The 15,464-nt window shown below is 48.4% G+C and overlaps 1 protein-coding gene across 1 annotated transcript; it reads right to left on the minus strand.

The window, feature by feature from the left end:
• Positions 1-264: 264 nt before the first annotated feature.
• On the minus strand, positions 265-3,528 carry LOC115476811 (the record flags this gene model as incomplete). The annotated part of the gene is made up of 2 exons (XM_030213387.1): positions 265-1,014; positions 1,399-3,528. Coding segments are annotated over 2 exons (2,880 nt in total), but the record flags the coding sequence as incomplete, so codon positions are not given.
• Between the last annotated feature and the right edge of the window lie 11,936 nt (positions 3,529-15,464).

The raw sequence follows: 15,464 nt of genomic DNA on the forward strand, positions 1-15,464 counted from the left end.
CTTATACCAGTTGGGATAGACCCTCAACTGACAAGGATCAAGCTTTCAAATTCCAAGAAAGCCAGAATCTGGACAGAAAGAGTCTCAGTATGAAGCCGAAGTTCAGCCGCTCCTGCAGTATGCAGTTGACCCTTCTTTTCAGCTAGTAGATTCTTTGGTTCGGGTCAGGCGCAACTTCAATGGCTCCGCTGGATCTCTTTCTGCTCTCCACTGTCTAGGCTCCGTCTGATCCGTGCTGGGCTCAGTCTGGTCAGCAGACTTAATTCGAGACCAATGGACCCATGGAGTAATCCCTGCGACCTTCACAGCTGCAGGGGTAGAAAGCAAAACAGTAAAAGGTCCTTTCCATCGGGGCCCCAAAGGCTGGAGCTTCCAGTCTTTCACCCAAACTCTATCCCCTGGCAGGAAGGAATGTACCTGAGCCTGGAAGGGGACAGGGTTTATTTCTCTCACATAAGACTGAAGCTCAGAAATTATCTTACCCAGGAGGGCTACCTGCTCCTGCACCTGGGCAGACCCTAAAATCCCTATGTCTCCCTTAATTCCCTGTAAAATGGCTGGGGGCTTCCCATACACAATTTCAAAGGGAGAGAGGGCTGTTCCTTTAGTTGGGGTGCATCGGAGGCGGAAGAGGGCTAGTGGCAATGCCTGTGGCCATTTCAATTGGGTTTCCTGACAAATCTTTGCTAGGCTATTTTTCAAGGTTCTGTTTGCCCGCTCAACCTGCCCTGAACTCTGGGGACGATAGGCACAATGCAATTTCCAGGTAATGCGCAATGCGCGGGACAGGGCCTGAAGTGTAGCTTCAACAAAGGCGGGACCATTATCTGAACCTATGACAAGGGGCAGTCCATACCTGGGGATGACATCCCTAAGGAGGGCTCGAGCTACTTCTGTGGCTTTCTCAGTGACTGTAGGATATGCTTCCACCCACCCAGAAAAGGTACAGACCATGACCAAGAGGTATCGGAGCCTACCGCTCCTGGGCATTTCTGTGAAATCTATAACTAAAGACTCAAAGGGTGTTAGTCCTCTAGACTGAACTCCTGGTGGAATACGGGGTCCCTGACGAGCATTATTCTGGGCACAGAGAGTACATCGGGCAGAGGCAGTGGCAACCAGACTATCCAATCCTTCCAGCACCACTACTCGACTGAGTAGGCGGGCTAGTGCTGTTTTCCCTAAGTGTGATAGGTCATGAGCTTGAGACACTACAGGCCAAGCTAGGTGGCGTGGCACCAGAACTCTGGTATCAGGGAGATGTAACCAGCCATCAGGTCTCCTTACTGCACCTTCTTCTTGAGCCCATTTCTCTTCCGTTTGGGTATACATAGGTGTCCATTCTTGCAATCGAATTTGGAACAGGGGGGTCACAGTACTTGCTGGGGGTCCTCGAGCAGCTTCTTTGGCCACCCGATCAGCATGGCGGTTCCCTCGGGCCACTGGAGTATCTATTCTTTGGTGTCCCCTACAGTGAATGACAGCTACCTTCTTGGGGGCCCAAACAGCCTCTAGCAGCTGAAGTATTTCAGGTCCATACTTAACAGGTTGGCCTGCAGCATTTATGAGTCCCTTTTCCTTATACAAAGCTCCATGAGCATGTAGGGTTGTGAAGGCATACTTAGAATCAGTATAAATGTTGGTTACCAGTCCTGCTGCTAACTCCAGAGCTCGTATGAGGGCCACAAGTTCTGCTTTCTGGGCTGAAGTTCCTTGGGGCAGGGCTCTTGCTTCTATCACCTTGTCCTCTGTCACCACAGCATAGCCTGCCAATCGCTTGGAGTTCTCCACATAACTGCTTCCATCTGTGAAATAAATTACATCTGGGTCCCTCCACGGAACATCTTTAAGATCTGGTCGACTGGAGTATACTTCATCCATGGTTTGGATACAGTCATGATCCGGTGGTCCCTCAGATGCTGGCAAAAGAGTAGCAGGATTGAATGTAGCCACTGTTTCCAGGTGTATCCGTGGATTCTCACACAAGCTGGCTTGGTACTTAACCATGCGGTTATTTGTAAACCAGTGGTTGCCCTTATACTCCATGAGGGTAAGAACTGCATGGGGGACTTTAACAACCAGTTCTTGCCCCAAGGTCAACTTATCAGCTTCCTGGACCAGTAAGGCTGTTGCTGCAATGGCCCTCATGCAGGCTGGCCATCCTTTAGCCACTCCATCCAGCTGTTTAGACAGGTATGCAACAGGCCTCTGCCAGGATCCCATCATCTGGGTCAGCACACCTAGAGCAACCCCCTGTCGCTCATGGACATACAGTGAGAAAGGTTTCTCCACATCAGGAAGGCCCAACGCAGGGGCTTGGAGTAGGGCTTTCTTTATGGCAATGAAGGATTGTTGAGCAGTAGGTCCCCATTCAAATGGTTCCTTTTCACCCCCCTTTGTGGCTTGGTATAGGGGTTTCGCCATCAATGCAAAATTTGGAATCCAAATTCTGCAGAATCCGGCTGCTCCCAGAAATTCCCTAACTTCTCTTCTGGACTTGGGTTGGGGAATTGCAGCAACTGCTTGCTTCCTACTAACATCCAGTCTCCTACTTCCCTGGGAAATACAGAAGCCCAGATACTTCACTTCTGACTGACAGAGTTGGGCCTTTGAGCGTGAGACCTTATAGCCTGCATCCAAGAGTAGCTCCAGCAATTCTCTAGTAGCCTCAAAACACTCTTCCTGGGTCACTGCTGCAATCAGGAGGTCATCTACATACTGGAGTAAAACTCGCCTGGAAGGCTCAGATTTAAAAGTCTTAAGGTCTTGTCCTAGGGCAGTCCCAAAAATGGTGGGGGAATTCTTGAACCCCTGTGGCAGGCGGGTCCATGTATACTGAAGCTTCCTTCCTGTTACTGGGTTTTCCCATTGAAAGGCAAAAAGCAATTGACTAGCGGGGGCCACCCGAATACAAAAGAAGGCATCTTTTAGGTCTAGTGTTATGAAATGGGTAGCTCCAGAAGGTATCAATCCTAACAGGACACATGGATTAGGCACTACAGGGTGTAATGAAATAGTGGATTTGTTAACCACTCGTAAGTCTTGGACTGGCCGGTAGTCCTCAGTCCCTGGCTTCTGAACTGGCAATAGTGGCGTATTCCATGGAGACTGGCAAGGACGAATAATTCCATAGGATAACAGACGATTCAAATGTGCTTGGATCCCTTCCAGAGCCTTTCTGGGAATTGGGTATTGGCGAAGATGGATTGGCCGGGCATTTGGAAGTAAATCTACATGTACAGGAGGAATATTTCGGGCCAACCCTGGGGGATTATCTTCTGCCCATACCCCACTGACCTGAAAGCTGTCTGCCAGGGGTAGGTCAACTTGGCCCTGTGACTGATGCAGCCGCCATTCTTCTTCAAGAGGGCAACAGAAACTCAATATACCCTTAGGGCTGGATGTTGGGGGCCGAAAGGAGACTGAAGTCTGGCCATCAGAGTCAAAAGAAATTTGGGCCCTAAGCTTGGACAGCAGGTCTCGACCTAACAAAGGGATTGGACAGTCTGGCATATACAGGAATTCATGAGTGACTATGTGTGAGCCTAATTGGCATCTACGGGTTGTCAGGAAGGGCCTCCGGTTCTGCACCCCCGTGGCTCCCACCACTCGGACAGTTTTTCCAGACACAGGCGCTAATCGCTCCGTCACAACAGAATGTTCAGCTCCTGTATCAATCATGAATGGAATTGAGCGGCTCCCTATAGTTAACTTGACCATAGGTTCCTGGGAGCCCAGTTTGTAGGAACCCGGTCTGTCCTATTCGTCCCATTCTGCCATCTCGGCTATCCCGATGATGTCAGATTCAGGAGGCTCATATCTTCCCTCTCGAACTCGGCCTCGGCTTCCTCGATCTCCTGGTCCCCTTCTCAGTCCCTGGCGCCTCTGGGGGCATTCATCTTTCCAGTGCCCTCTTTCCTTACAATAGGCACACTGATCCCTCTCCAATCTTGGTCTGGGATTCTCCCCCCTTGGCCGGGATTGATTGAAGGAATCTCGGGGCCTGGCTGGTGGTCCGGGGTCCCACTTTGGCTTCCCATTAGCTAGAGGTCGACCTCGGTTAAGGGTGGAATTAGTAATGGCTGCCGCTAAAAGGTCGGCCTTCTTCTGCATCTTCCGGTCAGCCTCTCGGCGCACCTCCTGATCTCTATTAATGAAAACCTTAGTTGCGATCTCAATTAGCTGGGTGGTATTCATCCCTGCGAATCCCTCCTGACGCTGCAACTTCTTCCGGATATCTGGCATACTCTGGGCCACCAATGCACTATTCACCATTCTCTGGTTTTCTTGGGCTTCAGGGTCAAATGGGGTGTATGTTCTGTAGGCTTCAATTAGTCGCTCTAGAAAGGCCCCAGGGGATTCAGTTGCCCCTTGGAGAATTTCAGAAACCTTTGCCAGATTAATGGGCCTCTTTATGCCTTTCCTCATACCTTCCAGTAAGTCCCGGCAATAGCCAGACAACAGTTCATAGTGCTGCCCATCATTTGGATCCCAATCTGGAGCTGCGCGAGGAAACCGAGCTCTAACCCATCCCTCTGGATCCTGTGTCCCCCCGGGGACACGCTCTCGCGTGATGGCCTCAGCATTTTGCAAAATCTTCCGCCTCTCCTCAGTTGTGAAGAGGGTCAGGAGAAGTTGTTGACAATCAGTCCAGGTTGGGTTATGGGTGGCCATAATGCTAGCCACTAGGTCCACCACTGCCTGAGGCTTTTCAGTATAAGAGGGGTAATGCGTCTTCCAATTCAGGAGATCGGTGGTTGTGAAGGGTACATACTGATAGGCCTGTGCCTGTATAACCTGACCCTGATTATTAGGATCTGGTCGAGTGGTAGTTACCTGACGGAGGGGCAGAACTCTCGAGGAGGTGGGAATGGAACCTGAGGTAGAGCTAGGAGCTACCCTCCTATCATGCTCAAAGGTGATTGCAGCAGGTCTAACCCATTCAGTGGAGGTGTGTTGAACCCCTGAGGGATGGGGAGGGGTACTCATAGACTGAGAGGTGGTCACAGGTGAGTCAGTCCATTGAAAGGGATGCCGGGCCCCTGATGAGTGGGTAGGGGTATTAGAGGGAGAGGCTGGGCTGTCAGGAGTTGAGGAGTCAGGGAGTGGAACCCAAAGCGGGTCTTCAGAGGTTAACAGGAGAGGATGTGGCAGAGGAGAGTAGAGACTGGGTGAAAAGTCCAACCTAGGATGTGGCAGGTTTTGCACAGGAGGGGAAGAACTATCCGGAGAAGCCTGTGCTGGAGAAGCTTGGGCTGGACGGCGTGGATCTCTGGGGGTAGCACGGAACCCCAACAATGGGCCATAAGGTGGTGGCTCAAGGTCTGAGGGGTCATCAGAGAGTATGGGTTTCTCGGACAGGGTAGGGGCGGAAGCCACCGATTGGGTGGTAGGCTTCCTGGGGCTCTTTCCCTCTTCTAGTTTAGATTTTCTAATCTTTCTTTGAACACGGCCTAACATGAATTTTACTGGGGATCCCATATAAGTTTTCAACCACGAGGGAGGGTCAGTCACAAGGCTGTCCCAGGAATCTATATAAGGGAGTTGTTCAGAATATTCTGGTTCTCCTACAACTATGCTGTAGACCTTCCGGATTACTTCAATATCTAAGCTGCCACTAGGGGGCCACCCCACTCCCATAGATGGCCACTCAACTTCACACAAGGTTCTTAAAGTACCTGAGCTTAAAGTCTGTCCATAGTCATTAATTAAAAATCCTTTCTTGAAGTTCTTAAGCATACAATCTAGAGGAGTATCAATTTGTCTAGATGATGTCCCACCCATAATGCTTACAGTTACAACACACAAAAAGGGAGGGAATTTTTGAAAGTGCAGTAAGGGGTCCGCACTCTCGAAACACTAGGTAGACAGACAGCAATCGCTTCCTTCCGTTGCTGACCAATTGAACTCGCGTTAATTGGAAATGCAGCTATAAGAAGTCCGCACTCAGTTAATCATTCACGCATCACACATTCCATACAGAAAATCCCACCCAACAATTTCAGATTTCTCAGATACAGATAAGCTCAAGCGTTTTCGCTTCTAATCTCCTCTAGATTAGAAGGTACTAGGGCCTTCGCTGAGAGTTGATCAGGCTCTCCTTCCTCAATTTGTTTGAGGGGCTGATTTACAATTTTCTAGCTAGAATTACAATACAGAATACAGAATACATACCCGGCGAATGTTCTCCAGTCAGTTGGGTGCTGGGATTAATGCAGGATTCATCCCACCGCTGCCACCAAGAATTGTTGCAGGAATGGAGGCATGAATTTGTGATGCTTCAGGAGTCAGACAGCACACACCAGAATGAGAAAGTAATCTTCTTTATTTGCCAGCAAACAAAGCAAGACATCAGTTCTAGCTCTCTTCTCTTTCTCTCAGCTCTTTTTGTGTCATGTGGCTTCTGTCTCAGCTGCTTCTCTTCTGCTGTCTCTCCTGTTGTCTTCCAGCTTTCTTCCTTTCTTCTGAGCTCCTTCTGACGTAAAATGCTTCTGCTCCTACTTAAATACAGTTCTATCCAGCCTAGCCTAGCCCAGCCCCCTTACTCTCCAATTGGTTAAGGAATAGATTGGTCACTTTGCCTCAACCAATCATTACTTTAAAAATATCAGTTACATAGGTTCCAGACATCCTAAACTGACCTGTGACCTGGGGCCCCTTACACCAGACATTTGGTCTCCAGAACTCTTACATTTCTCATTATGATTGATTTCTCATCTATAGCTTAACCTGGGTTCACTTAGAGACCAAGAGGCCCTAGTGAGATTGGTTATTCTCATATTCCTAGTCTGGTTCATACTAACTGCTAACTAAACTCTGGCATTCATTAAAGAGGTCAAAAGTCAATCTTACTTAATAGCATACAGATATACTTTCAGGAGGCCAGTCCTACACTTAGCTATAATTAATCAAGGAGAAGAGAGCTGACTAGTTCTGACCTCTTCACCTATCAGCTTATACATTGAACCAGCCAGAACTATGGCTAAGTCAAACCACATGTTGGCCTCTTCACTACAGTCTTTGCTTAGAAAATACAGCAGAGAGTAACATTAGATTTAAAAAGGTATTCTACATTTAACTACACAGAATCAGTATTTCTTATAAGACATATTCTAAATTCTAATCTATTGCCTCTCTCTCTAAATAGTATTTTCTATCTAAGCATTTTTCTATTTAATCCTAAACAAACTGCCTGCTTACAAAACTATTCAGTATGCCTAATAATGTACAGATGTTGAGCCAGCTTTCATCATTCACCAGGGTGAAAGAAATTCCTGTCTCTGACCTTTCTAACCCAGCCCGGCAAACGCTAGAGTTCAATATAATCTGAACCATCTGGCATACCTTCACTTTAGTTGCCAGGTAAAAAGCTAGAATTCAAACTTCAAGCTTTTAATATCATTTCTTATATATATAATTATGCCATGGCTGCCTCAGTTGCCTGTCCTTTTAAAGAAGAGGCCTATCCAAAAAGGGAAGAAGCCTCACAAAGAAGAAAGAGAGAGTGTCCAGACTCCAAAGGAACTGGTTTTAGAGTGTCTGCCAGCGTGAGTGTCTGCCTCAGGAGGATCCAGCACAGAAGACTGCTGGTTCAAGTGTCCACACCTAAGCCTGCCCAGGGGAAGCCTAAGCCTCGAGCCGTGTAAGTGCCTGAAGTTAAGGGCCTGCCTTTAGGAGGTTTAGTTTAGCAGTCCATCAGTTTCAGTAGAGGGTGTATAACAAAATAAAAGGGTCATGTTTTAGGAACGCTAGATAGGAATTTCCCTTGCTTATCTTATTATTTGAATTTAGTTAGCCCACATGGTCCCTTGCCAAAGAAAATACTGATTGAGGTTAGCACAAACAACGAGCACAGGGAGTCAGGATTTTCATTTTTAGAGTTCTTTGAGTCAGAGAAGTAGGTATCCTGGAGTTCCTGAGCCGGTGAACTGACCTTGCCAACCGAGGAGACGTGGATGCGGAGAAGACCAAGGTACCCAATGCAAGAGATCAGCGATGCTAGCGAAGATCTGATACACCGGTAATATTATTGTGTGCACACAAATTGAAATATATAAATATATATATATATCAGATCTGAGTACAATAATTGGGGTTGTGTACATGTTTGGGATGGTTTGTGTTATTGCAGAAGTGGGGTCGTGGTCTTGGTAACTGTAATTGTAGTTCTGAATATCTTATTGCTTTTGTAATGTATCACAAAGTATTTAACACCTTGCACTATTTTTATTTAATACTAGCAAGCTTTAACAATTGGTACCAACATTTAGGAACATATCCAAATGTTTCTATTTATTTCACCCTTTAATAAAATATTTAATATTTTTTTTCTTGTCAAATCCCTTGGTTGCGTGGAGTTTATTTGGGAATCCTATTTGAAACTGTGACATACATATATATTTATTTTTTTACTTATTGTAATAACCCACTCCACCACTAGGGGGTTTACAAGTGGCATCACGGACAGGATTTCCTTACCTAGTCCACCATCTTTAGTAAGGATCCTACTTGTGTTAGAATTCTGTTTTAGTATTTGGTGAGAGTTGTTGTCAAGACTCTCATAGACTTGTTACTGTAAAGTCATGATATCTTGGAGTATAACCTTGGCACACCAGACACCTGAAGTCTCTATTATTTTCTGAAGTTTCCTTTATTGCATAAACACAGGTAATTTACTCACAGTCAGATGTTCAGAATTATTGCCCCAGTGTACAGAGACTCCATAATCCTGAGAGCTGTTTCAGTGGTTGGAAGTGGAGATCTGAAGAGAGGTAGCTTTATTGCAGAGGTGAGAGATAGTTGATCAGACAGAAATGGCTCAAAGCTGGGTGACTGGAGTGTGCGATATCTCATTAGGGAAGAGATATTTTTAAGGTAAAAAACCAAGTTCATTGCAGGGAGTTTCAGCAGGACAGTGCTGTCTGAAGCAAGATGATGAATGCCTCATGTCTGTAGCAAAATGGTGAATGCCTCATGACTGAAGGGACAAAGAGGTCAAGAAGCCTCACAAAGGCTCAGGGAGGAGCAGGTGAAGACCAATGGGGACAGAGCCTGCCATCGGGTAGCAAGGGGTGGTCCTAGAGGATGGCTCTCGATTGGAGGGAAAGCTCATACCTGACCAACCTCTCAGGACAGAGATAGTAAGACTGACAAGGAAATGATAGCAGGTAGACAAAGGAGCCAAGCTTGGCTGAGAGAGAAAAGAGGTCTAGGCAGTAGCACAACCAATGATACCAGTTCTTATACAGATAAGCAAGTGTGACTGCATCGCCTGTGAACTACATTACACACAATGCATTGCTCCCGTATCTTTGCAGTGGAAACTGCAGCAGTGAAAGTCCTTAGAAATGAGAATAACAGTAAAAGAATTAAACACATTTTAGGATCACATTATAAACCGGTGCGAGGCTGTCAGAGGACAGAACAGTTGTGTTCTGTATAAGATCCTTGTCTGGCATATCCTGACAAGAATCTTACTTAAAGTGTTCTGTGCAAGCTTTGCTTTAGCAGGTCTAGTTAGTTCCCTGCTGTGTGGCAGTCTGTGAGGCCTATGGTTCTATGTAGCACACCCGAGAAAGAGCAGAGATGAGCGCCAACTGGAAAAAGGAGTTTGAAGCCCTGAAGGAGCTGTACCTGGAACAAGCAGCAGCCTTGAAGGAAGAAAAAGAGGCTCAGCAGGAATCCTGTCATTTGGCCAGGACGATTATAGAAAAGTTCAGCCAGATGCCACAAGCGCCTGCCCCAGCTCAAGTCCACACTCTCTACATACCGAGAGACAGACGGATACCTGATTTCAGTGGCCATCAGCAGAAGGCTGGTGACCTCTCAGTGGAAGAGTGGATCGAGAAGACCAGATCTGCCCTGAAGGTCTTGAGAGTTCCCCCTGAAGATCAGTGGGATGTAGTTCTTGATCATCTGAAGGGACCCGCCAATGACATGATGAAGCTGTACCGTCCCCAAGACAGAGGAGATATAGCAGCCCTATTCAAGAGACTGGGTGAAGAGTTTGGAGACAAAGTCCCTCTCAGTGTGAGGCTGTGAGAGTTCTATGCACGAAGACAGTTGCCTGGGAAGACTAAACGCACATTTGGGTGTTGTCTGCGGGAGCAAGCTGCCAAAATACTGAACAGGAAAGCCACTGCCATAGTGGACGTAGAGGGGTCACTCAAAGAGCTTCTCATTGTAGGGTTGAATGATGCGGCCCTAAAGAGAGAAGTCAAGAGGCGGGAAGACGAGTTTGAAGAGCTATCCTACGAAGACCTACTCTCATTGTTAATTAAGTGGTCAGAGGAAGAAGAGAGCATTCCAGTAGAAGGAGATCGTAACCCTAGGCTCCTGTCGAGGAAGAGTGAGGCCAGCATAAAAGCTGCAGTCGGACAACCAGATATGTTGACTCAAGCCGTACAGCAGCTGTGTGCTGTTGCTGAGAGATTGGGTAAAGGCCTGGAGCAGAGACAACAGGAACTTATGCAAGACATGGGCCAATGGATGGAAAGTCAAAACAGGCCATATCAGGGTGGCAGAGCTCCGCCAAAAAGGAACTCACCCAAGCGGATCGAGAGGAGACAACTTATCTGTTATCGTTGCCAAGAACCTGGTCACATAAGTAGATATTGTCAAAGCGAGAGAGTCCCAGAAACTAGCGAAAGGGGACCTTGGGAAGGCAAACAAGGAGCTTGCGATGAGAGACCCGCAGAGGCTCCCAGGATGAGTGGCAGAAGGGAAGCGCCACAGGAAGTACAAAAGAGAGATTCCTCCCTACCTTCTATGTCACGTGAGCAGGGACAGGTTACCAACATTGACAGTAAAATGTGCATCCCCGAGGCCCAGAAGAGAGAAAGCGCCACTGGACCGAGGCCCGTTTCTGAAGTGCTTATGGGTGGAATGCCAGTAAACTGTTTAATAGACACCGGCTCTGAAGTGTCTACACCAACCTAACAAAAAAGCCAAAATTGCTAGATGCCACATGGATCAAATTGACAGCAGCGAATGGATTGGAGATCCCAGTAATCGGCTGTTTAGTGACTGACGTGACCTGCTTTGGCCAGACCATTCCTGATAGGTGCATATTTGTCACTCGAGATGAGGCCTGGAATGACGAAGTTCCTGGCTTGATTGGCATGAACGTAGTGAAAGACATGAGAGACCTTTTGCCTGGTGCTTACCTTTTTAACAGTACCACTGCCACTCCCAAACTTGTTTGCAAGATTCTCGCCCAGATTCAGCAGGGCTACCAGCAACTGGACATATTGTCCCGACTACACGAATCAGAGGCTGGGGGAGATGGTGGTGCTGAATCCTGGATAGTGGAGGCCAGCGAGATTCATCAGCGGTTCCACGCCCAAAGCCAGAACATCCGTGCTGGAGCCAATAGCCCTCCTGTGAGAGAACCAGAGTCTGAAGTGTTCTACCTGTCTGATCTCACTGTGAGAGAGCTACAGAGATCGCACCTTAAACCCCATAATCAAAGCTCTCTTGAGTGCCAGGACAGAAAATTTTGAGACTTGGTCCGAAGACAGCAAAAAGTTTTGGGAAATGCGAGATAGACTGAAATTGAAAGATGGCCTCTTATACAGAGTGATTAAGAACCCCAGAGACCAAGACCTAATTGATCAGTTTGTAGTCCCAGAGTGCTTGAAAGCCGAAATCTTGTCCACCTATCATGATGAGATGGGACACAGAGATGAGGAGGCAGTGACAAGAGCCATCCAAAGAAAATATTATTGGTTACAAATGTGTGATGATGTCCGAAAGTGGGAACGAGACTGTAAATGCTGTCTCTTGGCAAAAGATGTGGCACCCAGAGAGAAGGTCCCTCTGAATTGTTTCAAGACTTCATACCCATTAGAGGCCCTTGCGCTAGATGGTAAAATTATGTATAATCATACCTGATAATTTTCTTTCCATTAATCATAGCTGATCAATCCATAGACTGGTGGGTTGTGTCCATCTACCAGCAGGTGGAGATAGAGAGCAAACTTTTGCCTCCCTATATGTGGTCATGTGCTGCCGGAAACTCCTCAGTATGTCGATATCAAAGCTCCATCCGCAGGACTCAGCACTTAGAGAATTACACCCACGAAGGGACACTCTGCCCAGCTCACCACCGCCGAAACGGGGGAGGGGAATTAACCCAGCTCATCCCCACACAAGTGGGGGAGGGGAATCCGTCCAGCTCATCCCCGCGGAGCGGGGGAGGGACACCACACCCGCCGATGCGGGGGGATCTGGCTTATCCTGCAACCGCAACCGTGGGAGGAGCTGACTGACCCTAACACCGCCGAAGCGGGAGGGGTACAAAGCTGCCCTACAGCCGCACGAAGCGGGAGGGAGTGCCGGCAGAATTTATGTCTCAATCCAGCCCCGTAAAACGGAGGGGAGAGGAATGCAGCAGCTCACTGTAACACAAAGTCGTCTCAACTCTTGAAGAATCCAAGTGAAAGAAGAACTTGAACACGAAGTCCTCCTGAAGTAACTGAAGGCTAAACTTGAACCTAAAATTCAACCAGAATATAAACAGTACAGATATCTGGGAGGGGCTATGGATTGATCAGCTATGATTAATGGAAAGAAAATTATCAGGTATGATTATACATAATTTTACCTTCCATATCATCAAGCTGATCAATCCATAGACTGGTGGGATGTACCGAAGCAGTACTCACCCAGGGCGGGACATAGAAATCCCTGACCTCAACACTGAAGCTCCAAACCGGGCCTCCACCCGTGCAGCCACAGTCAAACGGTAATGCTTGGAGAATGTATGAGCCGAAGCCCACGTTGCCGCCTTGCATATCTCTTCCAAGGAGACGGATCCGGCCTCTGCCATCGAGGCCGCCTGAGCTCTCGTGGAGTGAGCCTTCAGCTGGATAGGCGGCACCTTCCCCGCGGCCACATAAGCCGCTGCAATGGCTTCCTTGACCCATCTTGCCACTGTAGGCTTAGCAGCCTGCAGACCCTTACGAGGACCTGCAAACAGGACAAACAGATGATCCGATTTCCGGAAATCATTGGTCACTTCCAAGTATCTGATGATGACTCGTCTCACATCCAGATATTCAAGAGCGGAGTACTCCTCTGGGTAGTCCTCCCTACGAAAGGAAGGGAGACAGAGCTGCTGATTCACATGGAAGCGAGAACCAATCTTGGGCAGGAAGGAAGGCACTGTGCGAATAGTCACTCCTGCCTCAGTGCACTGCAGAAAAGGCTCTCGACATGAGAGCGCCTGGAGCTCGGACACTCTTCTGTCTGAAGTGATAGCCACCAAAAAGACTGCTTTCAACGTCAGGTCTTTCAGAGATGCCCTCGACAAGGGTTCCAAAGGCGGCTTCTGCAATGCTCTTAGCACCAGGTTGAGATTCCACGCAGGCACCACTGAGTGCAGAGGAGGGCGCAGGTGATTAACTCCCTTGAGAAAGCGCACCACATCTGGCTGCGAAGCCAGGGAAGCACCCTTCAGGCGGCCCCTGAAGCAAGCCAGAGCCGCTACCTGGACTTTAAGGGAACTGAGCGACAGGCCTTTCTCCAGACCTTCTTGCAGGAACGCCAACACTGAAGAAATTGGAGCAGTGAAGGGAGAAAGTGAGCCTGCTTCACACCATGCTGCAAAGATACGCCAAACCCTGGCGTAAGCAGTAGAAGTAGAGCGCTTCCTCGCTCTCAGCATAGTGGCGATGACCTTGTCTGAGAAGCCCTTCTTCCTCAGACGCTGCCGCTCAATAGCCAGGCCGTAAGACCAAAGGGAGAGGGATCCTCCATCACCACGGGACCCTGATATAACAGGCCCTGCTCCACTGACAGCCGCAGAGGATCGTCGACTGAGAGCCTGAACAAGTCCGCATACCAGGGACGTCTGGGCCAATCCGGACCCACCAGGATTACCCTGCCGGGATGCTTTGCCACCCGGTCTAGCACCCTGCCCAACATGGGCCAGGGCGGGAACACATAGAGGAGCTCTTGTGTCGGCCACTGTTGGAGAAGAGCATCTACTCCCAGGGATCGAGGGTCCCGTCCTCTGCTGAAAAAGCGCGGCACTTGGCCATTGGCCGATGCCGCCATCAGATCTAGGCTCGGCTGGCCCCAGCGCTTCGTGATGTCCAAGAACGCCTGAGCAGATAGTTGCCACTCTCCGGGCTCCAAGGTATGGCGACTGAGAAAGTCCGCCTTGACATTCATGACTCCGGCAATGTGGGCCGCTGAAAGCTGCTCCAGGTTCGCTTCCGCCCACTGGCAAAGACTCATAGCCTCCTTGGCTAGAGGGGCGCTCTGGTACCTCCCTGGCGGTTGATATAGGCCACAGCCGTGGCATTGTCCGACAGGACCCGTACAGGCTTCAACACGAGTACCGGGATGAACTCCAATAACACCAAGCGAATGGCTCTGAGTTCCAGGAGGTTGATAGACCACTTGCCTCTGCAGGAGACTAGAGCCCCTGCGCTGTCCTTCCCAAGCAGTGGGCTCCCCAGCCCATCAAAGAGGCGTCTGTCGTGACGACAATCCACTCCGGGGTCACCAGAGGCAATCCTGCAGACAACTTGTCTGTCTGCGTCCACCAGCTCAGCGCCTTGCGCACTGCTGGGTCCACGGGAAGGCGCACAGCATAATCCTCCGACATCGGAGTCCAGCGCAGCAGCAGAGATAGCTGTAGTGGTCACATATGAGCCCTGGCCCAGGGCACTACTTCCATCGTGGCCGTCATAGAGCCCAACAGCTGCACGTAGTCCCAAGCCCGACTAGGAGAGGCTACTAGGAACTAGTCCACCTGAGCCTGAAGCTTGACAATCCGATTGTCTGGCAGGAACACTCTGCCCACTTGGGTGTCGAATCTGTTGGATTATTTGTAGTAAATAATTAGCAGATTTTAGTACACACAGCTTCAGCTTTAGAAATGTTAATTTCTTTCTTCATCTCTCTCTCATTCACCCCTGAATAATTCACTGCTGAGTCACTTTAAAGTTGAAGTAACAAAACATCTGTTTACTCACAGTTTGTAGTTAGATTATAATCAGACAGGCTTATATTTACATATTACTATACATTTGTCTTATCAGCTCCTTCCATGTGCTTAGATGGTAATGGATGCTCACACCACCATAGATCCTCTCAGGTTAGGAGAGATCATGAGCTCCATGTGCTCCATGTGCTGCATGTGCTGTGTCTATCCCCCACAGGAAGTTGCATAGCTGTGTGACCTCTCTAAGTAATTCACATCAGAGGTCACAGAGTAATCACAGAGAAATAATAGGTGACAGGCAATGCATGTAAAATACAATTACATTCCAACAAACCCCTTCTCATGCATAACTGTCATGCAATTATTTATTCATACAAAGTCCAAGCTTTATACGCAGATTCACAAAATGTTCTCTGGGTAACGGTTTGGTCATGATGTCAGCTGTCATCTCACTGGTGTGACAATAGTGTAGACTGATGACCCCTTCTTTTGCCAACTCTCGCACGTTGTG

The sequence above is a fragment of the Microcaecilia unicolor genome, chromosome 8 (assembly GCF_901765095.1).
Source record: "Microcaecilia unicolor chromosome 8, aMicUni1.1, whole genome shotgun sequence".
NCBI classification, from domain to species: domain Eukaryota; kingdom Metazoa; phylum Chordata; class Amphibia; order Gymnophiona; family Siphonopidae; genus Microcaecilia; species Microcaecilia unicolor.